The 25,085-nt window shown below is 43.1% G+C and overlaps 2 protein-coding genes and 1 pseudogene across 2 annotated transcripts in view; 1 reads left to right on the top strand and 2 right to left on the bottom strand.

The window, feature by feature from the left end:
• LOC109106706 overlaps positions 1–25,085 on the bottom strand; it is a 175,950-nt pseudogene that overhangs the window by 64,312 nt on the left and 86,553 nt on the right.
• Positions 1–25,085, top strand: part of LOC109083281 (transcriptional repressor p66-alpha-like) — a 195,295-nt gene that overhangs the window by 110,324 nt on the left and 59,886 nt on the right. The gene's annotated exons all lie outside the window — the stretch shown is intronic.
• LOC122147143 (tripartite motif-containing protein 16-like) lies at positions 7,678–10,692 on the bottom strand. Its single transcript, XM_042768293.1, has 5 exons — positions 10,670–10,692; positions 10,425–10,482; positions 9,082–9,241; positions 8,894–8,941; positions 7,678–8,666 (listed from the first exon to the last, which is right to left on the bottom strand). The coding sequence occupies exons 1-5, from the start codon at positions 10,690–10,692 to the stop codon at positions 8,149–8,151; spliced, it is 807 nt and encodes a 268-aa protein (XP_042624227.1). The 3' UTR covers positions 7,678–8,148.

Here is a 25,085-nt window from a genome sequence, read left to right as displayed (position 1 = left end):
AGTTTCCTGTTGGGTGTTGCGTACAAACAGCCAATAAGCAGGAGAACTGGTTCTATGTCTCGCTTGTGGTGCCATTTCCTCTATGAGGGGATGAAAGCGCTCTTCCAGAGAGTTCCCCATTCAACGAACCCTTTTGAGCTTAGATTCTGTATTTTAAGACAGCACTCCTGACCAAACTCATGTCCATCAAGAGGTTGGGGGAACTGCAAGCATCTTTGGTCAATGAAAGATGCCTAGAATTTGGACTGGCTGATTGTGGTGTAATCCTGAGACCCTATCCTGGATATGTCCACAAAATTCCCACCACTCACTTCCAGGACCAGATGTTGAACTTGCAAGTACTGCCGTTGCTTTGTCCCGTCTGCACCTTGTGGATTTACATGGACCGCACAGAGCTTCAGAAGCTCAAACCAGCTCTTTGTCTGCATTGGAGGTAGGGAAAGTGAAAGGCTGTCTCCAAGCAGAGTCTAGCCCACTGTCTAGTGGAGCCAGCTTCTTGGCATACCAGACACAACGTGAGTTATGCCCCCTGAGAGTGAAAGCACACTCCACTCAGAGTCTTGCCTCCTCCTGGGCCTTGGCACATGGTGCCTCTCTTGCAGACATTTGCAGAGCTGCAGGCTAGGCCACACCTTACATTTTTGCTAGATTTTATAATCTCTAGGTTGAGCCAGTTTCTTGTTAGGTGCTGCGTACAAACAAGCAATAAGCAGGAGAACTGGTTCTATGTCTCGCTTGTGGTGCCATTTCCTCTATGAGGGGATGAAAGCTCTCTTCCAGAGCAGCTGACATCTGGTACATCTCTAGTTCCCAAAACATCAACAAGAGAATGGTTTGTTCAATCTCAGGGTCAGATGCATTGGCATATGATAATGAGTGGTGCTACATTTCCTCACTCTCGACCTCAGCACCATCTTTCGCCACAGGCTAAGAAATTGTGGTTGCAGGACAAGCTGCTTCCTCCACGCACCTTCTGCCAACCCTCTGAGGGATCCTGGGGGGCCAAGTAAGAGATGCACGACACACACTACCTTTTTCTTCAGGATGCTACTCTTCCTGAGTTGGGGCCTGCACAAGCTCCCATTCAAGATATTGATGCAGAAACACATTTTTGATTCAGAAACTCTTATACGTTTGCCCGCAAGATGGGTTTGCAGTGATCATCCGGAAGGACACATACTTTTACGTCTTGATTTCACCTCGACACAGACTGTTTCTTCAGTTTGCTTTTTTTTCAGTTTGTGCCTTACTGGCCGACCCAGACCTGGTCTTCAGACCTGATGCTCCTCATGACAGCCCCTCCCTGGCAGATTCCCCTGAGTAAGGACCTCCTTTCTCAAGGATGGGTACCATATGACACCTGTGTCCAGATCTGTGGAACCTCCAGGTGTGGCTCCTGAATGGGACTCTGAACACTCAAGTGCCCTGTCACAGGTAATGATAGACAATAAGACTCAGGCAAGGGTCCCCTCTACTAGGCAGGCATTGTGTGCTGAAGTGGAGGCTGTTAGTTGAGTGGTGTTCTTCTTGACAATAAGACCCCAAAGATGCCCGATCAGTGTTCTGCTTTCCTTTCTGCAAAAGAGGTTGAAGTGGAGGCTGTGTCCCTCCACCAGTGTATGTTGCTGCCATTGTGGCGCATCATGATGCAGTTCACAGCAGGTCCCTGGATGTAGGGAAAGGGAAAGCCTTTCTCCAAGCATAGTCTAGACCACTGTCTAGTGGAGCCATCTCCTTGGCATACTAGACACAACGTGAGTTATGCCCCCTGAGAGTGAAAGCACACTCCACTCAGAGTCTTGCCTCCTCCTGGGCCTTGGCACATGGTGCCTCTCTTGCAGACATTTGCGGAGCTGAAGGCTAGGCCACACCTAACATTTTTGAAAGATTTTATAATCTATAGGCTGAGCCAGTTTCCTGTTAGGTGTTGCGTACAAACAGGCAATAAGCAGGAGAACTGGTTCTGTGCCTCGCTTGTGGTGCCATTTCCTCTATGAGGGGATGAACGTGCTCTTCCAGAGAGTTCCCCAGTCGACGAACCCTGGCTATAGTTCCTCCAGTACACTATGGCAGCGAGGTTCTGTAAGGTTGAGTGGGGTAAGAAGAGGCCTTTTTTTTTTTTTACTAACGTGGTCCTCAAGATAAGGGGAAATGAGGCAGAAGAACACAAGTACAGCAAATCTCAACTGCTGGATTGTTTTTATCATCACAACTGTAAATTTATTATTGTCCGTCTCTAATCTGATAAATGCACGTATGAGAGAAACACTGATGTTTATACTGATGATATAAAGAAATGATTTTCAGAGTAGTGTGCTAAAGTGTTGTCACATGACAAAACATTAATTCAGCACAGCTGCTGAGGTTGTTACCTCACAAATAATTGCACTAACCATTCTTTTTACAAAGGCTTGTTAATTAAGGATTCATTCTAGTAAACAATGCTATATTGCCCAATTGAACTCTTTACATAATTAATGGACTTTACATACTGAGCAGAACTAATAATAATTGTGTAAATAGTAGTTAGGTGGTAGATATTTATATTTCAGTACTGTAGTACATTATAAAACAGCATGCAATAACATAGTGTGTTTAAATGATCATACTTAAAACAAATTATTAAATGAATGCAACTTTATTGGGACTAAAACTTCCCCATACCTATACTGCTATCCACCTAATAACTGTATTATTAATGAGACGTCTTATTTCCAATTCTCAAATATTTCCTTTATTTTTATTTAAAATAAATGCCTTTCTGATCTGATATGTGATGGGAAAAGGAGTAGCCTAGAACAAGATTTGGTAAAGGGCGGCCTCGAACTCGTCAAAATCATTCATCACATATCTTTTACCCGCTGTGCAACTGATATTACAGATAAATGGGCATCTTTTGCAGTGCTGTTTATCGCAGCCAGGCACTGGTGTGCAGAGGTAATGTAAATAGTCTCTGCCAACAAACTATTTATATATCACTCCAATATTTTTGGTTATTATGGCCAGAATCTGCCGTCAGTCGATTCTGATACATCAACACAGTTTCACTGATGATCCAGTAAAACCAAATCCAAACCCAGGATAGAGCGGCTGAGTGAATGTGGTCTGTACTTTGTGGATGAGGCTCATTGTGTCAGAGGTGCTGTAGAAGTCAAGTCAAGTCAAGTCATCTTTATTTATATAGCGCTTTAAACAAAAAAGATTGCGTCAAAGCAACTGAACAACATCAATTACAGAAAGCAGTGTGTCAATAATGCAAAATGACAGTTAAAGGCAGTTCATCATTGAATTCAGTGATGTCATCATGCAGCTCAGTTCAGTTTAAATAGTATCTGTGCAATAATTTGCAATCAAGTCAACGATATCGCTGTAAATGAAGTGTCCCCAACTAAGCAAGCCAGAGGCAACAGCGGTAAGGACCAAAAACTCCATCAGTGACAGAATGGAGAAAAAAACCTTGGGAGAAACCAGGCTCAGTTGGGGGCCAGTTCTCTCCTCTGGCCAGACAGAAACCAGCAGTTCAATTCAGGCTGCAGCAAAGTCAGAAGATTCAGAAGAATCATCTGTTTCCTGTGGTCTTGTCCCGGTGGTCGTCTGAGACAAGGTCTTTACAGGGGATCTGTCTCTGGGGCTCTAGTCCTGGTCTCCGCTGTCTTTCAGGGCTGTAGAGGTCCTTTCTAGGTGCTGATCCACCATCTGGGCTGGATACATACTGGATCCGGGTGACTGCAGTGACCCTCTGACTTGGAAACAGACTGGATCTGGTGGCTGCTGTGGTGACCTGGAATAAAAGAGAAACAGACTAATATGAAGCGTAGATGCCATTCTTCTAACGATGTAGCAAGTACATCAGGTGTTATGGGAAGTGTTCCCGGTTCCGGTTTACCTAATTAATGCAGCCTAAAAATCCTTTAATGGATTTGAATATTAGAAGTGTATTAGTTTGTTATGTGTAAGCCAGGTTAAAGAGATGGCTCTTTAATCTAGATTTAAACTGCAAGAGTGTGTCTGCCTCCCGAACAATGTTAGGTAGGTTATTCCAGAGTTTGGTCACTAAATAGGGAGAAGGATCTGCCGCCCGCAGTTGACTTTGATATTCTAGGTATTATCAAATTGCCAGAGTTTTGAGAAGCGGAGGCGGACGTGGAGGACTATAATGTAACAAGAGCCGTTCAAATACTGAGGTGCTAAACCATTCAGGGCTTTATAAGTAATAAGCAAGATTTTAAAATCTATCACGATGTTTGATAGGGAGCCAGTGCAGTGTTGACAGGACCGGGCTAATATGATCATACTTCCTGGTTCTAGTAAGAACTCTAGCTGCTGCATTTTGGACTAACTGGAGTTTGTTTACTAAGCGTGCAGAACAACCACCCAAGAGAGCATTACAATAGTCTAACCTTGAGGTCATAAACGCATGGATTAACATTTCTGCATTTGACATTGAGAGCATAGGCCGTAATTTAGATATATTTTTGAGATGGAAAAATGCAGTTTTACAAATGCTAGAAACGTGGCTTTCTAAGGAAAGGTTGCTATCAAATAGCACACCTAGGTTCCTAACTGATGACCAAGAATTGACAGAGCAGCCATCAAGGCTTAGACAGCGTTCTAGGTCATTACATGCAGAGCTTTTAGGCCCTATAATTAACACCTCTGTTTTTACAGAATTTAGCAGTAAGAAATTACTTTCGTCATCCAGTTTTTATATCGACTATGCATTCTGTTAGTTTTACAATTTGGTATGTTTCGCCAGGCCAAGAAGAAATATAGAGCTGAGTATCATCAGCATAACAGTGAAAGCTAACACCGTGTTTCCTGATGATATCTCCCAAGGGTAACATGTAAAAGCGTGAAAATGTAACGGCCCTAGTACTGAGCCTATGCGGTACTCCATACTGCACTTGTGAGCGATATGATACCTCTTCATTCACTGCTCAGAATTGATGGCGGTCATATAAGTGTGATTTAAACCATGGTAATGCACTTCCATTAATGCCAACAAAGTGTTCTAGCCTATGCAAAAGAATAGTGTGGTCGATAGTGTCGAACGCAGCACTAAGATCCAATAGCACTAAGGAGAGCAGTCTCAGTACTATGATACGGTCTAAATCCTGACTGGAAATCCTCACAGATGCCATTTTTCTCTAAGAAGGAATATAATTGTGAGGATACTACCTTTCTAGTATCTTGGACAGAAAAGGGAGATTCGAGATCGGTCTGTAATTAACTAGTTCTTTGGGAACTAGTTGTTTTTTTTTTTGATGAGAGGCTTAATAACAGCCAGTTTGAAGGTTTTGGGGACATATCCTAATAACAATGAGGAATTAATAATAGTCAGAAGAGGATCTATGACTCCTGGAAGCACCACTTTAGGAGCTTAGATGGAATAGGGTCTAACATACATGTTGCTGGTTTAGATGATTTAACAAGTTTATACAATTCTTCCTCTCCTATAGTAGAGAATGAGTGGAACTGTTCCTCAGGGGATCTATAGTGCACTGGCTATAGATCTGATGGCTGCATGGTTACAGTTTTATCTCTATTAGTATCTACTTTAGAAGTAAAGTAGTTCATAAAGTCATTACTGCTGTGATGTTGGGAAATGTCAACACTTGTTGATGCTTTATTTTTCGTTAATTTAGCCACTGTATTGAATAAATACCTGGGGTTATGTTTGTTTTCTTCTAAAATAGACGAAAAGTAATCAGATTTAGCAGTTTTTAATGCTTTTCTGTAAGATAGGTTACTTTCCCTCCACGCAATACAAAATACCTCTAGTTTTTGTTTTCCTCCAGCTGCGCTCCATTTTCCGGGCTGCTCTCTTTAGGGTGCGAGTGTGCTCATTACCACGGTGTCAGTCTGTTTTCCTTAACCTTCCTTAAGCGTAAAAGGAGCAACTGTATTTAAAATGCTAGAAAAAGAGAGAGTCCATAGTTTCTGTTACATCATCAAGTTGTTCTGAGGTTTTGGATATGCTAAGGAATTGGGATACATCAGGAAGATTAGTTACAAAGCAGTCTTTTGTGGTAGAAGTGATGGTTCTACCATACTTGTAACAAGAAGTAGAATTTACAGTTTTAGCGATATGAAGTTTGACCAAAACTAAATAATGATCTGAGATATCATCGCTTGGCTGCATAATTTCAACACCATCAACATCAATTCCATGTGACAGTATTAAATCTAGAGTATGATTTCGACAATGAGTAGGTCCTGAGACGTGTTGTCTAACCCCAATAGAGTTCAGAATGTCTATAAATGCTGATCCCAGTGCATCTTTTTCGTTATCAACTTGGATATTAAAATCACCAACAATTAAAACTTTATCTGCAGCCAGCACTAACTCGGATATAAAATCAGCAAACTCTTTAATAAAGTCTGTATGGTGCCCTGGTGGCCTGTATACAGTAGCCAGTACAAACATCACAGAGGGGATTTATCATTAACATTTGTTTCTCTGGACAATGTTATATGAAGCACCATTACTTCAAACGAGTTATACTTGCCCTCTGAGAAATCCTGAAAACATTGTTATAAATTGAACCAACACCTCCCCCTTTACCTTTTGGACGCGGCTCATATTTATAACAGTTATCTCGGGGGGTAGACTCATTTAATATAATGTAATCATCAGGTTTGAGCCAGGTTTCTGTCCAACAGAGCACATCTAGATTATGATCAGTGATCATATCATTTACAAAAAGTGCTTTCGTAGAAAGCCAAGTCACCTTTATTTATATAGCACTTTTAACAATACAGATCATGTTAAAGCAACTGAACAACATTAATTAGGAAAATAGTGTGTCAATAATGCAAAATGACAATAGTAAACACTCAGAAAGGAACCTGATATTCAATAAACCAAGCTTTATGATTTGTTTATCCATATTGCATCTGTTTTTTATTTGTTGAACCTCAATTAAATTGTTACTCTTAAATTGATTTGGACATTTTTTTTTTTGTATTTTCTAGCCCGGGAACAGACACAGTATCTATAGTGTGATATCTAGGTGAAAGAGTCTCTGTGTGCTGAGAATTAACTGACTTCTGTGACTGGAGGCGGCTAGCAGACGGTCGGTTTAGCCAGTCTGTCTGCTTCCTGACCTTGACCCCAGTTAGTCAAGTACAAACTCTAAGACTATGTGCCATATTTCTAGAAAGAAGAGCGGCACCACCCCAGGAGGGATGAAGACCATGCCGGCGTGAATAACAATCTTACTGTATTTACGTTTAGCAGTTTGCGGCTCTTGTCCTCATGTAGGTCAGGTGAGTGTTTTACTGAACATACTGCACTACTCTCTCTCTCTCTCTCCCACACACACACACACATGCACGCTAGAACACACACACACACACACACACACACACACACACACACACACACACACACACACGTCACCATTATTTCTATTGAGTTTTTAACAATACAGATTGTGTCAAAGCAGCTTTAGAGTATTAAACAGGAAAAGCTCATCATTCATTAATTCAGTGATTCATCATCCAGCTCAGCTCTCTTCAATAGTGTCTGTGCAAGTCAACAGTAACAGAAACACACACACACACACAAAAAAAACACACACACAAAAAAAGGAAACTATTTCTTTTTTTATTGTCATTTTGAAAATGTGGGATGACAGATGAAGTTCAAAAAGTACAAGACCATTTTCCATGAAATTGCATGTTGAATAATATGAACTATAACATTTCGAAAATTTCATGTCATTTATGTTTTAACAAATTATTAACAAGCTGTAACCTAAAAATATGCTCCATGAGGTGAATAATTAAAATGATTTATTGACTGTGATCATTTGAATTGAAAGGTAATTTTGATAGTAATAATAAAATAATGATGTGACGCTACATTAAAAACTAAATCAACACAAACTGAAACACATGGTCACTCAGCAGACTCTCTCTCTCTCTCTCTCTCACACACACACACACACACACACTGATCTTACTGTCTGTATGAGGATTTATTACACACAGTTATTCTGACTGTTATTTCAGTGACAGATGTTCAGCTGCAGTATTAATGAAATGGTGAGAAAAGAAGACACTCTATAACATCTCACTGTTGCTGATTCATCATGCAGCTCAAAGCATTATGGGTAGAATCTCTCATTAGTATATTCTGATTCATCAACACAGTTTCACTGATGATCCAGTAAAATTAAACCCAAACCCAGGATAGAGCGGCTGAGTGAATGTGGTCTGGACTTTGTGGATGAGGCTCATTGTGTCAGAGACGCTGTAGAAGGACAAAGTTCCTGCATCGTGATCCACAAGCACTCCTATTCTCCTGCTAATGGACTCTACAGGGAGAACAGTACGCATCTGATTGTGTATAAATATGTAACAGGAGGGAAAGTAGAACAAACTCCAGGACTGATCATTAGATCCAAACCTACACTCATTACCCCGTCCCTTCCTGCTGATGCTCTTATATGACACTGATATACGCACACCTCCACTCCACTCCAGCTCCCAGTAACAGCGTCCACACACACTCTCTCTACACAACACCTGAGACACATCAAATCTGTCTGGATGATCAGGATACGGCTGATCTGTGTCAGTGTCAGTAATCTCTCTGTTGCTCTCAGACAGACGGAGGTGTTTATTCACTGTGTTCAGATCCAGAGTGAGCTGATGGGAATCTGATGGAGATAAAACACATCAGAATCAGGAATTATGAATCTGTTTGATCTTTTCATGTATCTGAACTCTTCATGTTCAGTGTATCATCAGTGTCTCAGTACAGATGAACAGATATCTGTGCACATCATCATCTACATCATCAATTATAAAACTCTTCTTTCTCCTTCTACAGGAAGAACATGAAGACACTCAGAGAGTTTTTCTGCTTGTTTTCTTACTGACTTACATTGGAGGAAGTCCTTCCTGGTTCTGGGAACAATGTTGGTGAGTGTGACTGTGGAAATCAACAGATAAGAACAGTGTGATTCTCATGATCCTGAATCTATTCCTAAGACATTTCTAATATGATGTTCTCCATGCTATGAGATGATGATGGACTGGTTTAGGGGGGAAGATGAATCTCCAGGACTTTACCTCTGTCTGAGATCTTCTTGAGCTCCTCTTTGCAGAAATCCTCCAGTTTGTCTATCAGCTGATGGACAGATTCTCTCAGACCATCAAAAGAGAAGAGACAACTGAAGAGATCATCATTTCCATCTGTAGATTTAGGAGGTGCTGAGAGAGACTGGAAACTCTACACAGAAAACACAAAATCAAAACATCACATCTCACCTACTCACTCAATAACCTGCAGGAACATCAGATTTGACTGATCCTTTAGTACCTCAATCCAGCACTTTCACAGCATCAGCTTTCATATCCTTCTCATATTCATTACTCAAATTAGAGCTACAGAAAAACATCTGCTAAAAAACATACCCTCTATGTGAACTTTCTATGAAACAGTTTGGATGAATAAAACATCTGCTAAGAACATAAATGTCCATCTAACAGCTCAAGCACATCAGCGGAGTCTCATTGTAGAGTTGAGTAAATTTGCTCAGGAAAAGCAGCTCAAAGATATGATTAGATTGACCATTATTTAAAACTTAATACACACCAAAACTAAAAAAGGACCCTTAAGACACGCTCAGGTTTACTTTGGTTTCAATGCACTGAAGCACTGCTCAGTCACCGGGATTTCATTTAATGCAAAATCAAGCAAACATTATTTGCAGCAGCTGCATTTTTGTCTTATTTATGCAGTTTTTCCACAACAAATGTTAACCTGAGAGGGAAAGCAATATTAGAGACTAAAATCCCATAACTGAGAGTCCAAACAAATGAATGAATGTGTGTTGAAGTGTGGTGCTGCTGAATGACAGAGAACTGTGCCGTAAAGTGAGCAGGGATGGACCGACCATACGGGCCGCGGGACGCTGCTTATACAGGGATTTACAGAGAAAGATAAGTTCTGACATCAGATAATAATATTTGATATTTCCAAGTAATCTCTCCCAATCATTCATCCACGAGCTACCGTCTATTGTCTTTTCAACCTGTTTCTGAAACAAGCGAGAGAGACGCGGCTGTGCAAGCGATCAAACATCTTGTTAATATTTAATGAATGTTTCTAGACTACAGCTTTAATGAAGACTATTATTAAACTACTTTATGAAATACTGAATATAAATAGAAATATACTGGGTCAAATATTTGCTAGTCCCTGTAATACCTGATTTCACCAGTAGCCTAGAATAGATTTAAATAAATACATTATTTTACAGAATATGCACTTTTAAATATTTCTGATCAGATGAGAGTCTGACTGATGATTATATAATAAGACCCTCATGAAGTGTGTTTCTCTGTGAGTCTCTGTCACAGCAGGATCTGCTCAAGTCCACTCTGACCCTGTTCTTCTAGATCTGTGTTACCTGCAGGAACTGGATGTGATCCTGTGTGTGTGAAAGCTGCTCCAGCTCAGCGTCTCTCCTCCTCAGATCATTGATCTCCTGCGCCATCGCTCAGTCGTTCTTCAGGGGCCTTCGGACCTCAACTGCAGTATTTTATTTCCTTTGATCAATCATGAGCACAGCTGTTATCCACCTCAGAGCGGGGCTGTCTCTTCAATGGGGCGGAATGAGCTCAGTAAAGGATCCTTCCTCGACTGTCCTCCCACCTGCTGTCTGTTGCAGAGCGCATTGTTAGGCCAACACAGTGGATCCAAAGGCTTACAGGGGAGGGTCTTTGGAAAATTGAGGAACGGAGAACCAAAAACCTTTCTTCTTCTCTCGGGACCTCACCTTCATTTTGGAGGGGGGAACTCCCCACCGCGGTTCTCCTTCAGCTTGCTGGAAAAGATTTCTTTCTCTCATCTGCTGGGGGAATTCTCTTGCTGGAAGGCGTCTTATGTGGTCTTTTCTTCAGCTGCTTCTGCAAGGGACCGACCAAAAAAACAAAACAGATGGGAGAGTTGAATATCACAGGAAAACTTTACTTGTCCATTAATTCATTTCATGGTGACGAGGGGATTGGAATCCAGAAAATAGTGGGGAGGTCTGATAAACTAATGGGGGAACTGGTAGGTTCCAAAACAACTTCCAGAAGGAGGGATGAATTTCAATCTTAAAAATACTATTCATACTTGGAAATTATTCAGTGTGGGAAGGTTTGTAAGGGGGTTTTCTGTTCGCAGGAAGTGCGTTATTTATTTAAAAAGGGGGGGGGAAAACTGGGGGCACAGGGGTTAACGTGAGCTTCAGGACTGGGGGACCAGTGGTTTCTGCTGATGTGTAATAAACAACAGGGGGGGCGGATAGATGGACACCAAAAACAACCTAATTGAACAGCAAATAAATGGGAACTGGGAAAATCATCTGTATTCTGTGCAGATGTACCCCTTGAAAAAAAAAAACCAAAAGTCATCTGGGTGGACCACTCGCAGTTATACTTGTATTTTGTTCAACTGGATAGGAGGTATCTATTTTGTCACAAAAGGGAAAGGGTGGAATAGTTCCCACTCCATTATTCTGTGTTGTTTTTAATCAAAAGTCTCTATTACCAAGAAGAACTTGTTGTTGATAAAGGGTTTACGGGGCATTTTCAGCCACACAGTGGATGGAAAAGGATTCTTTCTGCAAACGCTTGCTGGTTTCCATTTTCTTCTATCGTCGTTGAGTGTCGTGAATGGGCTTTCCTCCCAAGCTGTTTATTATTGGTTGGGCATGATATAAAACACACATATGGAAAAAACACGAGGGTGTCAGGAAATATTTCATTCCACGGGTCAGTGGGGTTTCAAGGTTTTGTTAAAAATTTTTTACCTGTTTTCTCTCTCCTCTCTGGAGTTCTAGGGACTGAAACCATTATCATTGTTTTTTAGGATTCCTGCCTTCGGGTACACACAAGCGACAAACCGAAGACAACTTCTGACTTCAAGTGCGGGGGGGAACAGGAACAAAAAACCCTTCGAGGGAGCTTCTGCATGGTTCTGGGGGCACGGATTTTTCATTCCTCCTTGGCGTCGTCCAGGGTGGGCTTTCAGTCCCAAGATTGTTGTGGGTTTTCTCTTGATGCGGAAAAAACTTTTTCCAGCAAATGGGGGACGGCATCCAAAAATGGGAGTTTGTGGACCAGTTAAGGATTTTTCCCGGGGACCACCACCCAGACAGGACCTGGGGACGGGGGTGCCTTTGTAATTTTTCTTCCAGTACAGGGGGGGACGTTCCCCCCAAACCCAATGGCACATCTTTCCAAGCATCCAGCGTAAAAACACAAGTTAGTCAGGGCGTTTTGGGTCTTCTTTAGTTTTTCCAACCCCCCAATTCAGCCAGGGCATGGGGTGGTTTTCTAGCTTTTAAAAAGGAAGGGTCTGGGGAACTTGGGAAAGGTTCCGGGTTCTGCCACTGAGGGGCAAGCTTGTAAGGGACTCTCTTTCTGGAAGCCCTCCTGATACCAGAAAGGAAAAAGGGCTGTTTATACAGGCTCTTACCAGTAAAAACTGTCGTCCCAACCAAGGGAAAAGGTCGGGTCCAACCTGGGATCCCTGCAGGGACGGTCCCAGGAACCACACCCCAACTGCAACACATGAAAACTCAATTCATGACGAAAACTCCTGGCTTTTCTTGCCATTTTACTGGCAAGAATACAGGAGGGGGGACAAAAACACAACAAACCAGGACTGAATAAAACCAACCACTTCTGTGTTGGTTCTCTCTTCCTGGAAAAAACAATTATTTGATTCTGGTTTCCTGGTTCCTCGTTGGGTTTGGAGTGGGGGGACGTGTGTAACCAACAGGTGTGGCTGTTGAGTTCTGGTTAAAAAGGCAGTTTCCTAATTCCTGCTTCACTTCAAAAAAACACCCCAATACCTGGGAACTGGTTATTAAAAGGTAACAACGGATAAAGGGGGACCCTGATGAAGTTGATTCAGGTGGCATTTACTTAGAGTATTAAAAAAAACTAAAAAAAAAAAATATGGGGGAAAAAATGGGGGGGACCTCCCCCTGTCTCCTGGTGACTAGGGATATGGTTGGGACCATGCTTTCTTAGTTACAATTACTTTGGAATAAAATGGGGAAGATATTTTTATTCTGCATTCATTATTCGTAATTGTTTTGGTTAACCGCTTACTGGCCCAACTTTTAACGGGAGTGTTAGGGGCATATTATAATGTGTTATGTTAAAGGCATTTTTTGTTCCCGTGGAGACTGTTGAAGTAAAGTGGGGTCATTTTATATAATCAACTGTGTTGAAAAAAATATATTGACTCTGTCATCAAAGAAATCTTACCAAAAGGCACAGTATTCCTTAGGGCGGTCGAAACTGCACCACTAAGGGCCCTTACTGCCCAAAGTATGACAGTGGGGCATCATAACTGGACCCCTAATCCGGTTTTGTCTTTTTGGAAAGGCTAGTGTGGGTTTGGAACACAGTCTATTTTACGAGGGCAAACAAACTTGTATGTCCTGGTCCATTAGTATTGCTACAAGATGCCTTGTTCAACCAATGACCAACTTGGGGACTGAAACCTTAATTAAAGACCACTCCAGCTGTTCGAGATGGCTAGTTACCTTTACCCAATTAAATGTTTAGCAAACCCAACCATTCTGTTGTATTACAAAGGGCTTGTTAATTAAAGGGTTTCATTACTTAGCTGAAAAAAAAAAAACACAAAAATGCTTATATTTACCCGTCCGGTTGGGAGTGCCCTCTTAATGGCGCTTAGCACTTAATAACAACTTGCACAAGTTAAAAGGGTGCACTTGATAGGGTCCAAATTTATAACTTTATTTAGTTGCACATATGAAAAAAAGCCCTAGCCAGACTTTTCCTAGGACAGCTAAAAGGTATATTGTTGGTGAGTAGGGTTTTTGTTATGTAAACCTTTAATGTTGAGCATTGGGGGGAACCAGTTTCCCCTCGTCAGACTTTAAAGGTACTTTTGACTTTGACTTTGAAAGGTTATCAATCTAACACCATTTTTTTAGAAGGGTCAATACCCACATTCAGGAGAACTGCCCCATTAAAAATAGTGCCTCCTGCCCTACTATTGTTTTTGTGAAGGATAAGATAGGGGAAACAGGATAAGTATTAAACACAAAGCATGGTTTTATTGTATTGCTACATTGGGGTGGGGGGGGGAACAACCGCATTGTCACTAAACGCCAGTGTCGAGGGCGTTTTTTTTAGGCATGAATTAGCCCACCATTGACTTAGCCATGTTGTTAGCAAGGATCAACTAGCAAAAACATGCTATTTAGGCTAGTTGATTTTTTCATAACTGACAGTTAACTAAGACAAACTTTAGTTGGCTTGACACGACTAGACCAGAACGTTTGGTTAGTCATGATATAGCTTAGAGTGGGGGGACCTAGGCCAGCTTTGGTGTTTAGGCCAGTCGGATTTAGCAAAGTTTTACTAGGAAATGGCAATGCTAAGCCTGATTTGCATCTGTTAAATAGACAAGGCATGTTTAACTAAGCTTATTAAGAAGCATCATTTGACCCAGGGTAACTTATGCGTGTTTGTTTAGCATGACTGGAAAATGGCAACAAAGTTTAGCATAAAAACATTGTAGCCGAAAAATTAGCATGGTTTTTTCAGTTGTTAGCATGATTAAGCAAGTGCTAATAGATTTGCCCCCGAAGCTGATTTCAAGCATGACTCAGCATGTTGCTAAGCATGGTTGTTAAAACATGATTAGCAAGTTACTTAACGGCCATGTTGGTTTTTTGGGCATTGGGTTTTCGCAACTGGTTCCTAGATATGTAGACCCAATGTTAAACCAGGAATAAAAAGCATGTTTATGGATGTTGGAGTGAAAAACAATGGGAAATAGGTGTTTAACAGCAAGAACAAGAAGTTTATAAAACCTCTTGCGGAGGGTTCAGGGACTCACGTTCTTGAAAGGGTCTGGGGGGGGGGAACCATGGTGGTTTGATGGTTCTAGCTTGGGAAAAGTATGCTAGGAGGGCGGATAGGGGGAGGGGGAATTAGGTGGTCGAAAAGGCTTCAGGGGAATAATAAATACTAATACTAATATATCCTAATAAACAGGGGGGACATTAAGTTTGCTGTGTAGGAAAAAAAGGAAAGGGAAAAACAACTCTGGACTAATTGCGCTGAGGCAGACCCTTCTAACCCTAAAGCTGATGTTGGAAAAGACTCTATCATTCGGGATAATGGGGGAGGAGATAGGTGTCGGAAATGCGCAGTCGAACTAGGAATATTATAAATGCTTTTCGAAAACCGAACAAAAACCACTATGTGGCTTAGAAAAACAAGGAAGACTTCCTGACTAGGCAAAAAACTACATTCAACCTAAGGGGAGCCAAAGATCAGGCGCTTTATCGCTGGGGGGGGATGGGGCGGCAATTAGTTCCGACCTAGAATCTGCTTTCCGAAACCCACGACGGTTGGCATAACGCAACTACATCATATAGGGGCAAAGATAGGCTTACTTGACGAGTGAGAGGAGCCCGATGCTGGTAATACGGCTAAATACTATCTTTCAGAAAGATGCTCAAGAATATGAAAAAAATTTACTTGAAAACAAATCCACTGAACCCCACACTGTCAAGAAATAAAAATGCCAATAAAGAACAACACAGAGAAAACAAAAACTTAATGCGAAAGGGTAAACCTAGTGCATTGACAGGCCCTATGGACTTGGAGACTTGGAAAGACCAGGTGTCGATAAGCAGGCATCTACGCAGTGGCTAAACAGCTCTGGTTTTAAAAGAAGGGAGACGGAGGGGGGGGGGGAGAAAGTCCTGATTTTTTGCAGGCAGGACCAGGCCACTTCAACAGCAAAAAGTTTAACCCCACCTAGAAAAAGAACATCCTGAAACTCAAACAGGAAAGAACAGTAAATGCAGGGGATGGTTGCAAAACCAAGGCTGAAGAGCACATCAAGTCAAGTCAAGTCCAAGTCACCCTTTATTTATATTACCGGGTGGACGTTAAAAAACCAAAAAAGATTGTGTCAACAAGCAACTGAAACAACCATTAATTAGGAAAAAAAAACAATGTGTGTCAATTAATTGCAAAAATGGGGACGTTAACAAGGGCACGTCATCCATTAAAAATTTCGTGATGTCCATTCATGCAGCTCAGTTCAGTTTAAATAGTATATCGTGCAATCATTTTGGCGGGGCAGCTGTGGGATGCCCTAAATGGTTTAGAGGGAGAACTGGACTTGTAACCAGAAGGGTCGCAGGTTCGGGGAAGTCTCGGGTACTGGCAGGAGTTGTAGGTGGGAGGGAGTGAATGAAACAGCGCTCTCTTCCACCCTCAATACCCATGGCCTGAAAGTGCCCTTGAGGCAAGGCACTGAACCCCCCCCCAGTTGCTCCCCGGGCGCTGGATATATAGCTGGCCCACTGCTCCGGGTGTGTGTCACGGTGTGTTCACTTCTTCACTGCTGTGTGTGTGCACTTGGATGGGTTAAATGCAGAGCACCAATTTCGAGTATGGGTTACCATACTTGACAAATGTCACGACTTTCACTTTCAATCAAGTCAACGATATCGCTGTAAATGAAGTGTCCCCAACTAAGCAAGCCAGAAGTGACAGCGGCAAGGAACCAAAACTCCATCAGTGACAGAATGGAGAAAAAACCTTGGGAGAAACCAGGCTCAGTCGGGGGACCAGTTCTCCTCTGGCCAGACGAAACCAGCAGTTCAATTCCAGGCTGCAGCAAATTCAGATTGTGCAGAGGACTCAACTGGTTCCTGTGGTCTTGTCCCGTTGGTCGTCTGAGACAAGGCCTTTACAGGGAATCTGGGGCTCATCTAGTTGTCCTGGTCTCCGCTGTTTTTCAGGGCTGTAGAGGTCCTTTCTAGGTGCTGAGTCCACCATCTGGGCTGGATACGTAATATTATATGGATAAGCCATATTGTTGCCAGCTATACTACACTTGCACAGTTTGAGTACACCAACAGACACAACAAATTAGCCAGCTATGTTCTTTGGTCTCTATGTTGCAAGTATCTGGGAGTTCAAGTTACACATAAATTCTATGAACATGAACCAGAAAAAGTCATCAATGTCAATGTTAACATCATTATGTGGGATGTTCCAATAGTTATCCACAGAACCATCTTAGCTAATCGCCCTGACATAGTGTTGCATGACAAAAAAGAGAAAACATGTCTGCTGATTGATATAGTTGTTCCAGATGATACTAACTTCATGCTTAAGGAAACTGAGAAGATCAGTAAATACAAGGACCTGGAATAGAATAGACCTGTGCGAATAGGGCTTTAGCTTGTCATTTATAGTCCAATCTTTATCCACCGGGAGGTAAAGGATTCCAGAGGAGAGGAAGATGAGAATCCCAGAAGGTATGTAACATGGATAAGTACATGTAATCTTGGTGTGTGCTGAAGTAGGGTGGCTAAGTAATGACAATCAGTCTCTCAGTGTGGGTGACTGCAAAGGGAGCATAGGAGAGTAGATGGTGATGTGGGGAGAGTGTAGTGTCGAGATGACTGAGCTGGTGATTTTGATAGTAAACTGAACTGGTGACTGTGACATTTAACTTGAATTAACTTGAATTACCTTGAACTTTTTAACACAAATTATTAACAAGCTGGTAACTTAAAAATAAAAACGTAATTTCATGGTTAAACAATTTAATGCGTTTAACAATTAAATGCATGATGATAAAAAACAGCAGAAGACAGAAGAATAAAAAATGCTGGAAAGAGTCGGAGCTACATAACGTGAATAATGAATGATTTATTGACTGTGATCATTTGAATTGAAAGGTAATTTGACAGTAATAATAAAAAAAATGGCCCGACAGTTACATTAAAAACTAAATCAACAACAAAACAAAAACCAGAGGATAGAGAAAAGCACAGAAACACATGGTTAACTCAGCAGGACACACACACACACACACACACACACACACTGATCTTACTGTCTGTATGAGGATTTATTACACGCAATCCGACATGTAATTTCACTGACAGATGTTCAGCTGCAGTATTAATGTCGTGATTAATGTCATTAAAAGAAAAGAAGACACTCTATAACATCTCACTGTTACTGATTTATCATACAGCTCAAAAATTTATGGGTAGAATCTCTCATCAGTCTATTCTGATTCATCAACCCAGTTTCACTAATGATCCATAAATAATCAACATTAAAAAATCCCCAGGAATAGAGGCTGGAGTGACCTGAGTGAATGTGGTCTGGACTTTGTGGATGAGACTCATTGTGTCAGAGACACTGTAGAAGGACAGAGTTCCTGCACTGTGATCCACAAACACTCCTATTCTACTGCTGACGGATTCTACAGGGAGAGCAGTTTCTATGTTACTGTGTATGAATGAGTAACTGGAGGGTGAGCAGAACAAACTCCAGGACTGACCATTAGATCCAAACCCACACTCATCACCTGATCCCTTCCTGCTGATGCTCTTATAGGACACTGATATAAACACACCTCCACTCCACTTAATCTCCCCAGTAACAGCGTCCACCACACTCTCTCTCCTACACAACACTTGAGGGGCCAAATGATCAAATCTGTCTGGATGATCAGGATACGGCTGATTTGTGTCCCAGTGTCAAGTAATCACTCTGTTCCTCTCAGACAGACGGAGGCGTTTATATTGCTGTTGTTTAGATCCAGAGTGAGCTGATGGGAATCTAATGGAGATAAAAAACACATCAGAAATCAGGGAATTAATAATCTGTTTGTTCTTTTCATGTAGGCTGAACTCTTCATGTTCAGTGTATCATCAGTGTCTCAGTACAGATGACCAGATATCTGTGGTGCAAATCATCATTTACATCATCAGTTATAAAAACTCTTCTTTCTCCTTCTGTACAGGAAGAACATGAACGACACTCAGAGAGAGTTTTTCTGCTGGTTTTTTCTTACTGACTTACATTGCTAGGAAAGTCGTTCCTGGTCCAGTGATCAATGTTGGTGAATGTGAGTGTGACTGTGGTGAAATCAAACAGATAAGAACAGTGAACTGATTGTGGATGATCCATTGAAATCTATTCCTTCCTAAGACATACCTTTTCTAATATGATGTTCTCCATGGCTATGAGATGATGGATGGACTTGTTTCTGGGAGCAGATGAATCTTCAGGACTTTACCTCTGTTTGAGATCTTCTTGAGCTCCTCTTTGCAGAAATCCTTCCAGTTTGTCTTTCAGCTGACAGACAGATTCTCTCAGGTCATCAAAAGAAAAAATTAATAAGAGAACTGAAGGCATTGTCATTAACGTCTGTAGATTCAGGAGGTGCTGAGAGAGACTGGAAACTCTACCAGAGAAAAAAGAAAATCAAAACTCATCAGCTCCACACTTCACCCAATAACCCTGCACCAACATCAGATTTATGTGGGGCTATTGTTGGCTTATCTGATCTTGACTGATTTTGTAGTAATTCTTTAGTACTCTCCTCTCCACCTCTAGTAAACTGAATATAAATAGAAATATACTGGGGCAAATATTTGCTAGTCCTCATAATACCTGTTCTCTATCTGTCGGTGTGTGATGACATTAGGGGTTTAACTTGGGAAGGCCCACAAAAATTACATTCTAGGAGGAATTCCCGGTGGGTGGGAGGGAAAACACCAATGAGGTCTTCTTTGCTTGAGAATGTTAAGGCAACTCCCTGGGCCTACAAGGTATATAAAGGGCAACAACGTGCATTCACTCATTCGGATTTCTGCTTCGGAGCCGAGTAATTATATTGGTGATTTATGAGCTACACACAAAGGGTCTTTCATCTTTGTGTGTTTCGTGAGGGCTGTCCTGGTTGGCGATACTGCGCAGACAGCGGGTTGGTTCCATGGTAAATCCAGTGATTTCCCTGGGAAATTTCAACTAAAAGAGCAAGTCATGTACTGTTCCTCTGTTGGGACAGCCAATATTGGTTGTCTTCAGTGTTTTGGCATTCAGCATACTGAAGCTGCGTTCGGGAGGATTGGGTTAGGTCCTCTTATATGTGGAGGGGCACATGAACCAATGTCTTACTCCCCCCCTTAAGGTGGAGGTGGGAACGGGAGACACCCCATCTGCCTCTTTTTCAGGTCCGATTGCTCTGCCACAAACAGGAGGTAAACCCGCCAAGTAAGAGGTTACTCATTGGGAGGAGCGGAGGAAGGGGGGGGGGGGTGTGGGAACACAGTTTGAGAGCTTCTCCGGCCTGGGGCACACCAACCCCCCATGGGGGACCTTCTACTATCTCTACCCCCACCAGAGGGTTGTTCTCCTGTGCCCAGTTTTCCGAAATGTTTGGATTTCTGCTGTTGGACTTTGTCTCATTTTTGGCCGGGTTTCCCAGAGGTTTCATGTTTGGAGAACCCCCCACCTTGTAGGGGAAATTTCAGAATGTCCAATAAGAAGCAAGTGCCCATTACGGGGATGGGTTATCGGGGCCTCTGAGGGATTGGAGGATTTCGTTGGTGGGGGGGGCCTGCCCCACCTCCTTTGGCATCAGGGGGAACCAGTAAGTGTGACCGGGGCCAATGTCTTGGACCGGGTCAAAAGCCCATGGAGGCCATTGGGGGAACTGGGGTTGGGTGGGGGATTTGACAACCACCCCCAGTTTCCCGGAGCGCTTCGCGGGGGGGGACTGAATGATTGGTTTTTCTTACGCAACAGAAGCAAACAACTCCAAAAAAAATACCAATACGGGCATTCTTTGCTTATGGTTCCTTTCTTCGCCGGGGGGACAGGCTGAGGAAAGAAGAGAACAAAGGGGTCATGGTGGGCCCCTTTGTAACGCTTTTCTTGGGGAAAAGGTACACTTTTCTTGAGGCTTTTTCACCCATGTCCCAGGTTTGGCCTTTTTTCGGTTACCCCCACTGTCGAGGACTTTGCCCCAGGGAAGTTCCTGGGGTTGGCGGGACCAGTTAACAGGAAGCAAGGGGGGGACTGAAGGGGGGGGGCCCCATTTTCACAAACACAATTTTTGACCCTGGGGGACGTGAGGCTCCCAACGCTTTGCAATTCCGGTTTTCCGTGTTGCCAGGGTGGGTTTTCATGTATTTCAATGGCCTGCTTCATCGCCCATGGGCCACCCAACCCATCACTGGGACACCAAACTATAGGTTTGCTTCTGCTACCCCATTGCTTGGGGACGTAATTCCACTAAGGGGGAGGGGGAGGACGTCTTCAAGCTCCTTGGCATGGGAAGGGGCGTTGGTCCCCCATGTGCACCACAACGGCCCAATAAAGGTCCCTTATAGTGGATTGATGGACTAAAGGCCAGGGCCTAAACACGGGGGGGCCCACCCCCCGGAAGGGGAGATGGTAGACTGGCTCTTCGTGGGAGGGTTTGGCGAGTAACAGTAACCCCACTCCTTTTACCCACACGAGAAGGGGGGGGGCCAGGCGGGGGGAGAAATCTTTTGTTTTGCTTTCTCTTTCTGTTCCCCACCGGGCTGGTCTCCACTGGGGCTACCCATAACCCCCACATGTTTTTTAAAGAAGGATAAAAAAGAAAAAACGGAAGCAGTTTCCTTTTCTGTCCCGGTTGCAAGGGGGGATCATGGGTTTTTTAACAGTGAGCGCGATTTGCTGGCCTTCTCTCAATTTCTACTCCAAACCACCCATGAACACAACCTTTACATCAATGGGCAAAGGAGGACTTGCGGGGATGGGGGGGGGGCTCTTGGGCCATTACCTTTTACCGGTCCCATCGGGGTCTTAGCCACACCGTTCCTGTCCTGGTGGGGGGACAAAGGTTAGTTTTTCTGCCGTGAGGGCTCAGAAAATTGGCGATGGCCTTGGTGCGATCCAAATGGATGGGCGGGGGCGGGTGGAGACGGGCAAGCGGGGTACTATCCGGGGTCCCCAAAAAAACAATGTTTTTGGGTTCTGTTTAAGGGTTCTTTCATTTCTTCCTCTTCGAAAAACAGGTCCTCACTCACTTATCGCACAAAACCCATCAGTAAAAACACTACGGGAAAACACCATCTCTGGATCCCCCGTGGGACCCAGAAAGCACTTTTGGACAACTGGAAAGCTGTTGGAACAAACACCACAACAGCTTTCCACTGGAGTGGGGGGGGGGGTGAACCTTAACTTAGAAACTTTCTAAAGGGGGCCTCTGTTTCTGGCTGGCTTTGACACGTCACGAAAAACCCCGAGCCCGCAGGCCGCTTTGGCCTACTGACTCTACCCGCACAACCCCCACAAATGGCGGGGGGGGGGGGGGACCCACCGCGTGTGTGAAGAGGGACAAAGGGAAAGCGTCGGGGCAAGCGTGGATGCACCACAAAGCTTAGGGAAAGGGGGGGCCTAAACCACGAGCATGCCCAGTCCGGTGCATGACTGCAGTTCCTTAGATGCAGGACAGTGTACCACGTAATAACCACTTTCAGAGCTCCTGTGCAATATGGCATCCGCAGTCACCTCTTTGGATTCTTATATAAACAACTTCAGCATTGTCCTGGCGACAGACCCTGGCCATGTACTGAAAGACTGTGGCTGACCATGTCTGACAGAAAATGCCTTAACAGATTCTTCAACACCTCTAGCTAAGCATAGGGCCAGGGCAGCCAAGTCGTACCCCGAGAACATGTCTCAAAATCCTACAATGGACCACCATACAATTATCTCGTCGGTTAAAAGAAAATCAGCCGCTGTGTCCTGCTCTAAATGGATACGCTATGTCCATAGTGCTGACTCCAATCATGATGAGAATGCTTTGAGAGGTTAGTCAATAGCCACATAATTCAGAAACCACAGCCTCCCCAACGAGCACTTGATCCGCTCCTGTAGTTTTGATTACTTGTCTGGCAAACAGACGCTACGGTCAGATCTAATGTGCAATTTCATCCAGCCCCTTCAACCTGTCTCTTACAACTACCTAGTAACATAGAAGACTCTTATGTCAGAGATGGTCCTGCCTAGCAACAACTTCAACTCATGCATGTCAACGACACAAGTAATTCCCCACAAAACAGGCTCATATCCCAATACAACTAAACCATGCATTGGGCCTATGAAATCATTCGGCTTGTTCTGTACTTTGGATCCTGGGACTTTCAGGACGTGGAAGACGGCTCTAGTCGAGATCCCGTGTCGGGCACAATACACGCAATCGAGGCAGATCTTACCAGTACACTGAGCACAGGTGCCGGGCCAACAAGAATGTGGCTCAGACCCGTCTGCTCTTCACAAAGCTGCTGACTTTACATAGCTACACGACGCAGCTGGCCAAGTTCGCTGCCGATCGCCACATTATGCAAGTTTGCATGGATGACACACCTGACTGTTAGTTCCGAATCAGAAACAGTGATGTAAGAGTTCACTATTCAGTAGACATAAACATAATTATAGTAGTATACGTAATATTCAAAAATCTGTCAGTAGGTTAGTTGTGTATAGGTACAGTGTTTATCGCGTGGCATTTGTATATAGTTTATATTTTTCTTTTTTAGTTTATGTATAGGTAAACATTTATATATAGTATTTAAAGTCAAAACCTGTCAGGTAGGTTAGTTGTGTAGGTATAGTATTATGTGAAGCATTCATAGTCTGTTTTTTTAGCTTATGTGATAGGTAAACATTTATATATAATATATTTATAGTCAAAATCTGTCAGTAGTTTAGTTGTGTATAGGTTTATACTGTTTTACTTCATTGTTGTATGTCTGTATTTATGTAGCACCGTGGTCCTGTGAGGCATGACATTTCGTTCCACTGTATGTCCACACATGTAGTGTGGATTGACAATACAAAGCTCAACGGGCGACTTCTGGGCCATCCAGCATGACTCCCCATTGCTGCACCCACTGCTGGTACATTGACTGTCCCTTTGGTGCCCACTCGTGACAGAGTTTTGGGGAGCATGGCTGGTGCTGGCCAACCTATACGCTGGCTCATGGTTTGACTCGGCTATATGATTCAAGTTCTCCAGATGACCCCCCAAGGTTGGTGAGGTGTTCTCAAGACTTTGGTGGCAGACCAACATGCCTCTGTCTGAGCAAGGAGTGCTGTCCTGGGCACTCTCAGGCAAGGAGATGCTTTGGGGGGGAAAAAAATTTAACTTCCCCCAGGGAAGGGGGGGGTTTACGCCTTTTTTATCGGCCCGGGGAAAACTCCTTCAAATTTGCCGGGGCGATCTTAATCAGGCCCCAAGTTGTTCAAGATGGGACCGAAAGTATAAAAACTTAAAAAGGTTTTTAGGACGACCCGAAAATGCACTTTCACCCGTCTTTTCCAGCCAAGAACTTCCCTTTTTTGGTGGTGCGGAAGGTGTGCATTCAAGGACCGGTCTCCGACCGCAAATAAAAAGCAAGGGGTTTCCCCCAGAAATTCTTTTTTGGGGGTATGGGCCCTGTATCTTTTATTCCCAAGAAACCCCAGCATGGTCTCGTTTCCCAGAGGCGGAATGGGGCCCCCTGAAATTTTAGGGGGTCCCCCGGGGGATTGGTGCCGCCCCAGGCAATCCCTTTGGGGCTTTTTGCAATTCACACGGTCCTCCTTTTCCCCGAGGGGGATGGCAACCCGGACACTAGGCCCACTTCCTTTGGCCCCGCCCTTCGCCTTGTTTTGGCCGCCTTTTTATCCCCCTTTTGAAAAAGGTTCGGCCGTTTTTCTCCAAAAAGGGATGCCCTCAAATGCTCGGGGTTTCTGGCGAGCAACAAAACTCATCCCTCCTCAGGAATGGGGTTATACTCCGGATGATCTCCCTAGTAGCCGGGTTTTAAAAGAGTACATTATTTTTACAATTTTTGCACTTTTTAAATATTTCTTGTAAATGCTATTAATAATAATACTAATATTTTAAAAGGAAAAAAAAAAAAAAACAATGTTACAATGACAATATAAGTGGTAGTGTTGTCAAAAGACCGGGGCCCCGGGGACCCAAATCGGTAAAAAAAATGAAAAGTTAACCAGGTTTTTTTTTTTTTTTTTTATTTAATTTGTTGTTATTCTTGGCTTTAAAATTCAAAAGGCCTTTAAAATTAAATTGTACACAGTTTGGGTTAAATAAAAATATAGTAAATTTTTTTAAATTTGCATAGTTTTTTTGGTTTTGCTTTTGGGACAAATTGGTACAGAGAAACCCTGTTTTCACGGATTTGTACCCAAAAATGAAATTT

The sequence above is a fragment of the Cyprinus carpio genome, chromosome A2 (assembly GCF_018340385.1).
Source record: "Cyprinus carpio isolate SPL01 chromosome A2, ASM1834038v1, whole genome shotgun sequence".
Lineage (NCBI taxonomy): Eukaryota > Metazoa > Chordata > Actinopteri > Cypriniformes > Cyprinidae > Cyprinus > Cyprinus carpio.
The sequence above is the reverse complement of the archived record's forward strand: the minus strand, read 5'-3'. Positions and strand labels throughout refer to the sequence as shown.

Coding starts and splice junctions, on each gene's coding strand:
- LOC122147143 (XM_042768293.1), bottom strand. CDS start 10,692: ATGCGCTCTGCAACAGACAGCAG. Junction 10,483..10,669: donor CGCTCTGCAACAGACAGCAG/GTGGGAGGACAG, acceptor TGATCTGAGGAG/GAGAGACGCTGAGCTGGAGC. Junction 8,667..8,893: donor CAGGAAGGACTTCCTCCAAT/GTAAGTCAGTAA, acceptor TATCTCCATCAG/ATTCCCATCAGCTCACTCTG.